This window comes from Ruditapes philippinarum, unplaced genomic scaffold, assembly GCF_026571515.1.
Source record: "Ruditapes philippinarum isolate M1 unplaced genomic scaffold, ASM2657151v2 ctg7225_1_1_1_1, whole genome shotgun sequence".
Classification (NCBI taxonomy): Eukaryota; Metazoa; Mollusca; class Bivalvia; order Venerida; family Veneridae; genus Ruditapes; species Ruditapes philippinarum.
This window is the reverse complement of record NW_026855386.1, coordinates 45200-53842: the sequence shown is the minus strand read 5'-3', so window position 1 is coordinate 53842 and position 8643 is coordinate 45200. Positions and strand designations below refer to the sequence as shown.

General features: G+C 32.0%; 1 protein-coding gene and 1 long non-coding RNA gene across 2 annotated transcripts; both read right to left on the bottom strand.

Annotated features, from left to right (window-relative positions):
- Positions 1 to 240: 240 nt before the first annotated feature.
- LOC132743142 (uncharacterized) lies at positions 241 to 4544 on the bottom strand. Its single transcript, XM_060731668.1, has 5 exons — positions 4437 to 4544; positions 3948 to 4027; positions 2642 to 3566; positions 807 to 1657; positions 241 to 260 (listed from the first exon to the last, which is right to left on the bottom strand). Exons 3-5 carry the CDS (start codon positions 3556 to 3558, stop codon positions 241 to 243), a joined length of 1788 nt encoding a protein of 595 aa, XP_060587651.1. The 5' UTR covers positions 3559 to 3566; positions 3948 to 4027; positions 4437 to 4544.
- A 127-nt stretch (positions 4545 to 4671) lies between these two features.
- LOC132743144 (uncharacterized) lies at positions 4672 to 5783 on the bottom strand. Its single transcript, XR_009627531.1, has 3 exons — positions 5456 to 5783; positions 4949 to 5035; positions 4672 to 4726 (listed from the first exon to the last, which is right to left on the bottom strand). It is a non-coding gene; the product is annotated as an uncharacterized LOC132743144 (long non-coding RNA).
- Positions 5784 to 8643: the final 2860 nt, after the last annotated feature.

The following is an 8643-nucleotide window of genomic DNA, read 5'->3' as shown; positions in this document are numbered from 1 at the left end:
TATTTTTTAAAGATGAAACGGCAAAAGTATTAGCATTGCATGAGAAAGATATATTCAATTTATTACACTAATGTCCTTATAAAGAATGAACTTTTGCACTTAATCATTATAAGAAATTCTATCACACTATCCAATTAATGTGTAGTATTCAATCCAATTATAGATCCTTGTTGGTAAAGTTTGATTACTTTAACTGATAACCTTTGCGTTATCTTCACAAAATCTTTAACAATAACAGCATTAAGCTTCACGCTTCCTCACTAAAAGTATACAATACTTACATTATGTGTTAGACATTCTCTGAGGTTTCCGTCCAAAATGTTTACTAAACTCAAGCAATGTTTTTAGAAATACATTAAATGTATAACAACAAGTTTGTATATGTATCATTAAAAGAGACATAAGATGAGTACTACGTTTAAACTGGCATCAAGATCAAGGACAAAACCTAATCAGCTAATTCTTATAAATTGACAAGTTCAAAATATCAAGGTCATCTTATTACATCTTATTTCCTTGTATATGGCATAGTAGTAATTAATGCTGATACTCGGCTGATTCCTTGTCTGACTTAGAATATTCAAGGCAGGCACAGATATACTGCTTCTCTTTCAGCTCTAGGGTTTGTCCTTGATCTTGGTGCAAGGTTACATATTGGCCCAAATCATTTTTGCTCACTCAACTGGTTACCAGTCAATAAATGTGTAAATCAGATCATCCTTTGTCATGTTTTGAAAGTAAGAAATGGCCTGGCCCCAGATTATATGGAAGAAATATTCATCCCACAGGTCAATGTTTGTTCTTACAAGACAAGGTTAATTCAAAGGGTGCATTTGCAAACACAAAGATTTTGTCTCTAAGTTTTTCTGCTTTGTCAGTTAATCCTCTTCCGCGCGTAAGTCCACCACATGTTTTTAGGCAACGCATCAAAACTTGCTCGATGATCAAATCTGTTGACAAGCCAGCCCAGTATCGAGCTGTTCTTCTGACCACATGAAATCCTTGTAAGAAAGCTTTGTTTATGTCTGGATGATCATTGGGCAATTTCATCATATCCATTAGGTACAGGTAGCATGATTTCGGATAGTGTGTATGACCCGCAGCGGCAAAATAGGGTAACATGCTTTTAACAACTGATAAGTGACCTTCCCAATCGCCTATTCTCTCAGCCATTAAGAATTCCTGCAGAAGTGATACCATGTCCATGTATTGAAACCAAAGCTGTGTTGTTCTATTGTCTTTCAGCCTTCGTCTGAAGTTTGATCTTTTTTCATCAATCGTTTTTAGGTTTATGTTTGTGTTTGTATCGTCCAATGATGCAGTACCATTTGTAATTGCGTCGTATAAATTGCTGATAGCTTCTAAATCATCATGCTGAACATTAGAATCTGTATCATCTAATGTTTGTCTTGATTGCTCTGATTCGCTTGTTTCACTTAAGTGTGGAATACTGATGGTTGATTCATTTGCATTTTCTTCATCTTGATCACTCAATTGGCCAGAAACGTGTGTGTGCAGTGGTCGGTCGTACAATGTAGACATCAACAAAGCATTGAGAGCAGTATCTATCATGAAATGACCTCTTACAGCTCTTTGAACAGACTTCCCTGTCAACATGCGTTTGGAGCATATACTGTCTCCAATATTTCCTGCAATCCTGTGTTAGTAAAAATGTGCCCTATGCATCCCAAGAAACTCATCTGCATATGAAATCCACCTAGCCTCAATACTATTCGTTTTAATGGACTGCCTGCAATCTGCTCTCTAACTAGTGTATGAGCTTTCAGGTAAAGAGGCTGGTCAAAGGTAATAACAGGGGTCACACCAAACTTCTCTGCTTGATTCACAACAAACCATAAGGTCGAGTTACTACACGTAAGATCAGTTGGTGCCATATCAGTCATTGGCAAAAATGTCACATTTGCTGTACCAGGATGTGCTCCTTGCTGAAATGTCTGCATAAAGCCGGACCAATTAGGCCTTGTCTGTTTTGAAATCCAAACAGTTTTGACAAAAAGGTTTGCAGAATTGAAGAGGGTCATATTTTTAGGGGAAATATCAGTTAGCTCCTCAAATTTGACGGACGACACTGTATTCTCAGGTGGCTTGTCATACTTTATGTCTATGTTAGCCTCCGATAAATTGCTAAAGTTGGCATTCGTCAGGGCCCTTTTACCTTCTATAACAGGGGCCGGTATAGGGCTGCTTCCCCAAAGAAAATTTCTTTAAAATCATGCAGTTTTCCCCAAAAATTGAATTTACATCAAGTTTTTTCTTCCCCTTTTGCAAATATACCATGTAATTTTCCCCCAAAATTAAGGGCTGGGCTGCTTCCCCAAACTGTGAAAAAAAGCCCTGTTCGTCCTTGGAATTCTTGTATTGGTCTTCTGTCCAGGAGTTTTACATAAAATGATGCCCATTCCATGAAAAGTATTATGTCCATCAAGTGTACAAGAATTATGGTCTACATTGTCGGCTACAAATTGCATAAACTGTCCAGGGAAATAATCTTGGATAGATGTGGTGTTTGAAGATGCTGCATTCATTTCAAACTTTTGAACTTCACCATAGGATGCACAAGACCTAACTGAAACAAAGTTTCAACAAGGAATTTAGAACCAAACAGGTGGTGCATTTGTACACATAGAGTAGACCTAATTGTAATGGGCAAATGACATTTCTAGGTATGCATGCTTGCATTATTGCTTGGCCTATAGTAGCTATTTTTACATCACTGTTTTTCTCAACAAATATATTGTTCAAAAATACAAGCAAACTTGTTGGAAGAAAAGCTAAATTTTCTTTAAGTGATTTAACATTTTCTGATGAAGGGTAGAAAGATTTATCACACTGTATTGATTGTATGTCATTTTTGATAAGTTTAGCAGCAGTTGTTATGATATTTTCTTGTTCGTCAGACTGTTCATTTTGCTGCCTCTTGTGAAAGTTATGAATTATACTTGATGCAGTAGTTTTTAAGGTTATGATGTCACTTTTACCATCAAGATTCCCAATAACAATATCAGAACCAAAGTGTTCTATAAGCTTATTTTTCATATGTTTTGCAGTATAAGACTTGTCACCACAAAGTTCGGTCATTTTTTTGACAAGATCACTCACTGATATGACTTTACCTTCAGATGTTTCGACATAACGCACAAGTTTATCAAATGCCAATTGTTGATCTCTATTGATAGGCCTCCCCGGACTTCTTGCACTAAGTTTTGGGCGTTTACTTGTATTTGATTGGTATTTCATAGGTATGTCTTTTCCAGTCCTGAAGTTTGTATTGCATATTTGATGATAAACTGCATCAGCACCAGGCAGATCAATAATGTGTTCTATTCGCCCAAGCACAGCAATACCCCACAAGTCATTTCTCTCTTTACATTTCCGAATAATTGTATCTTGAAAATCTAAAGTTTTAACATCCCACACATCACCACCCCTTTTCTTTTTGTTTGATTTAGCATAATTTGTGCAGAATAAGCAGTCAGATTTTATATTAAAGTTCTCTTCTGATCTCAAACGTCTGCTGTTCTCTTGGTCATCCATCATGTTGTGCCCTACAACATAAATTAAAATATTAAAACTATCTACATAAGAGTTGATTAAAGACCGAATTTTTGAGTATATAAAGTATTGGCTTGTGTGGCACCAGTAAAAAATCATCCTCGGTTTTGAATCATTTTTGTTACATTTTTAGTTCTTTGTGATGAAATGTTTTCATCATATTATTTAGCTATGTACTGTACATGCAAGATGGCGTGAATTGTGTTAATATTATATAACCAATCGTTGACAGTCCCAATCAAATGGGGTCTGTTATTGTTTTGCTTTTTATAATGCCCTTAGAAGGCATATTTTTCATATCGTATACAGAATGTCTATTTGTTAGTAGTCATTGGTTTAAAAATTATTTAATAACGTAAAATAATAGAGCATACCATGAACATGAATGTAGAAGGCAAACGCTTTTAGATCTGCTTGTCTTGCCAAATATTTTACATGATTTTACACACTATGTCTGAAAAAACAAAACAAACAAAGCATATAGAACCCAGAATCTGGTTTTCTTTAAATAATAATAATAATAATGATGATGAAATAATAATAATATTTTTCTTTAATTGTATAAACATTAACCTTTATGATAGAGATAGATAAAGAGTTGCCAAAAGCTACACCTATAGCTTAAGTTTAATTGTTATATATATTCACCGACAATAAATGGATATTGATGGAGCTGGCTGCCAAATTGGGGTTTCATTTTCTGGGAACAACTCGTTAGCAGCCCCAATCAAAACAAATTTGCTATTCTTTTTTGCATGTTTTGCTTTGCTAAATTCTCATGTTTTGCTTTGCTAAATTCTCATTTTCAATGTTTGTTTTATGATACAGAGCAATTTATTTTATTCTGAAAACACATCACATACCTTTTATTCAATTGAAATATGATCTGACCTCAGATAATACTACACGTGAATTGACTGCTTTATCAATATATTGTAACACCTCATTAGAACCAATCAGGTTGACATTTCTGCAAAAATACAATATGACAATACAATAAATGGTATCAGGAGTAGTTAATTATAATTTTTATTTAATTATATAGACAATAGCACACGTTAAAAATCTAACCAAAAACACACACTTACCACTGCTTTATAAGTTCCTACAGTTCAGCCCACACCTTCATTTCTCAAGTTCACATGTCTTTTACCTGAGAGAAAAATACTTTTATTACTTTTATTTTTATACAGTGGCTTGGTATTATTTTTTACTTTTCTTATTTTTATATTAAGCTTTCATATCCACGAAAATAGTTTACTACACATAAACGTATATATGAAATGACAGCGAAAGCATGAGAATGTAACTAATTGAATAGTATTATATAACTTAATATTGTACATTGGTAACATTATTAAAGTATTTATTTTACCTTTAAACGTTTACATGCACGTAACGAACCAGCTTCAAGTTAAAGACTTCTCCTGCAAACTTATTTCACTGGTATAGTAAGGTCAATCTAAAATGAAACAAATAAAAAAGTACTTTAAACTTATTCATTTAACATGCTTTATAGACTTATTTAGCCAAAGCTTTGTCATAAATCGCCAAAAAAAATTTAAGATTTATTTTCTAAATTTCCGAATTTTGACCCAAACACGCTTCCGTAGTTTAATTTTTTGTGCAGACTTTTATTTACCGGTTATATAAAAAATGATTTTATACACAGGAATAACATATGTTATATAAAATAATTGATCATCTGCTTTTAACAAATTTATAGGGCCAAAAAGAGATATTTAACCTTCATTTGATGCATAATTTTGTATTGTTCATTTCTCTGCTGTAAACTCGATTTTGGCTTAAATATCAAAGGTTTTAGACATTGTTTAATGTTGAAATTCAAAAATTATAGGAATTATTACAAAAGATAACTTACTTTCTTTTATATTCCTAGTAAATGCTTAACATCACACCAATTGTTACTGAAAAAACACACCGGCCAGTCAACGCATCCGCCATTTTATATGATTTCACGTCACTTAATGACGTCATATACACAGAAAGCACCTGAATGGTGTACTATACAGGACATCTTCAAAATGTATTATTTTCGCCATTTTCATTGTTGGATTTTTACACTTTCCCCATTGAAATGAGGCTTAAAAATAACATTGTGTCTTAATTAGGCATTGTTACGTACGATGCACAAGGAATTAATTCTTTTGCAATTTTTTCTAGGTTATAAATAGAATGACTGGACTACTTTGTAGGTTGTTTGTTTTGGAAAAGATTTCTTGATGAATTATCTAGCATCGGCAGGTTACATTCTTTTATATTTTATGTTAAGAAGTACCTGATGGAAAGTTTATAATTGCTCAATGAGTTTTTAAATTTACATAAGGTTTCTGTATTAGAATGGTTATAACGCATTTTACCTTTCATTTAATACATTGATATGCCATGATGCATTTTTAAGTCTAAGTGATACTTATTTTCTAATTCTCATTCGTATCTTTTCTTAGTAGTGTTTGTGTGACTGTGATATAATAATAATATTTTTTTCGTAGTTTGTTTTATGAAAAATTATCTTCTGCTTATTATTTCTGTAATTTGATTCCTAGTAAATTTATTCTGTTTCATGCCACCAACACAGGAGACCACAATGGAAAAAGAGTCTCTCTTTTTTGTGTTATCCTATCCCTGGTGTTGGTGTGCATAATCATGGATTTACTATTCTCATGTATGTCAACTATTTGTTGTTTTAATTGTTCATGTATATGTATTATATACCGAAATAATTTTTTCTAATCAATAGGAAGCAGATAAATAGTTTTATGCAATGTGTTTATACAAAGTATCTGCAAGCATTTCTTTCATAAAGGCGTGTCAATTTTCATCTCGGTTTGAATTTATTTGAGATGACAGAGTTAGTAATTATAAACGGTTACCAATCATCATCATAAAAAAGAAAGAAAAGAAGCAGAAGAAACTAGATTTTTTTTCAATTTAAAAATCCTTGTAGGCAGCTGTTATTAGAGAACTATAATAAGGACAGAATAGTTTGTGATGATTTTTATTATGCGGAAACTAATAATTTAACTAGGCCATCATTAAAAAATCCTCCAATTTCTTTTAAAAAATATTTTGTAGTTAAGTAATAGAGATTTTGTTGCTGTAAGAAAAATTTGGTTTTTTAAAAAAATGGACTTTTAAGATTATTTTAAAATTGATTTTGTAAAGTTACAATTTTTAATTTAATGATATTTTTTTAATCGGTAAAAGAAATGTACCAATTTTTCAAATTACAGATTCGTGTCCAGTAACTAATGTTGAAAATTTTCGGTTTCTCTTGATATACAAGTAACATAGGGAAAGTTACTCTAACAAGTATATTGTTCTATTACTTTAAGTAAGTTTATGAACAGTTCGCCCCTTAATTTGATTCACAAATAAAAATTTGTCAACAGACAGCACGCCCCACTTTTCTCGGTACTTGATATAAGGATAAATGTAAAAAGGGAAAGGGGGTTTAATTTTTCAATGTGCCTAAGTTCTTGAAAATTAATAAAAGTTATTATTTGAGAAATAAAAAAAAACATTGTAAAACGAAAAGATAAATAATTACTAAGCGAAAAAAACTTTAAAAAAACTTTATCTGTCCTTTAAAAATGGATTCCAATTTTTGAAATTAACAAGAATACTAAGAATTAAGTAAATTGTTAACTATAATATATTGTTAAGATTTCAGAAATGAGACTTAACGAAGAGATTTACAAAATGTAAAAAATTCTTAATCAAAAAGGAATAACCGAGCTAAAGAAAAAAAAACAAACAAACAAAAAAAAACTGTTAACAAGGGCAATACAATCTAAGTAAAATATTTGGGCTACGAGGTTTTGTGCACTTATAATCAGTTTTAACTCTTTAGTAATGGCTATTCTTTAAACCGTTCCTTGGTTGCCTCCTGTTTTAAATATACGTATGTCTTGTTTATTGTATCACGTTTGTATTTTTATATTTGATTCATATTTTGACAAAACAATTCCTTCGACGATATGTTGAATTATCATAACATGAATTAGACCTTATCAAAATGACAGTCAATGCAAAGTTACTGCATTTTGCTTAAATTGCACTAACTGTATAATTTATGGACAGAGGTAATATTTCGACAGAACCCACATGTTGAATAGTATAAACCTTAGGGACTTTGGCTATCAATGTAAGATATGAAATTTTGTTATAAATTGCACGATTTAAGCTCCACCAACAAAGGCGTCATCAATTCAAACGAAATTGTATGTATTTTGTCTCTGCACGCTTGATGTCAACGAACAAGCGAAGTATATTTAAAAGCACTAATCGTCAATACGTAAACTCCATACTTATCTGCCTTTGAGGCGTGAGACTATATTTGTATCCATAAGAAATCACAGATTATCTACCATGTCTCGTATAAGATACAAATAAAAACCGTGTCTAAATTATACTGTTTACAAAAGCAAAGTGTTGACAGTTAAACTTGTACAATGTACATTAATTGCATATACAGGTTATTACTTTTCACTCCAACAGGACATGCAAAGCCGGTGCTAGATAGGCGTGGACGGTAGTTTGCACTTGACAGTACCGTCCATGAGGGATTTTGTTTTTCTCTATATTATTGTTATCTAATTAGATTATAGAGAGACTTGTTTGGGAAATACAAATTTAAATGTATCGAGTAACAAAGCAGGGAACCGGGATGAAATCATCATTTATCATGGGAGTGTAAATAAATATCGCTGGTTTCAGTCCTCATCCCTCATGGAATATTTATGGTACTTAACACACACTTTTAAGTGAAATATCTATACCGAATCTCAATGAATGCCTATATTGGTTTTAATTTATGTAGTATATGGACTTAAACATTTTATTGTCATATACATTAAAGATGAATGGTGTTTTTTTCTATCTAAAAACTTGACCATTCCTTAAACAAAGACGAAGATTGCGTTAATCATAATCAAATTGATTAATAAAATGACGGTGCTTATAGATACATTTCAACGGCAAGAAATAGCCCGGATTCAATTGTATTCTATCATTACCGGATAATTTTATCAAAATCAATTGTAATCC

Excerpts from the sequence above, each read along its gene's own strand:
- LOC132743142 (XM_060731668.1), bottom strand. The coding sequence starts at position 3,558 with ATGATGGATGACCAAGAGAACAGCAGACGTTTGAGATCAGAAGAGAAC. Across the intron at positions 1,658-2,641 it reads CAATTAGGTCTACTCTATGT|GATTGCAGGAAATATTGGAG; the intron begins GTACAAATGCAC and ends TTACTAACACAG. Across the intron at positions 261-806 it reads CTTTGAATTAACCTTGTCTT|TGAGGAAGCGTGAAGCTTAA; the intron begins GTAAGAACAAAC and ends GTATACTTTTAG.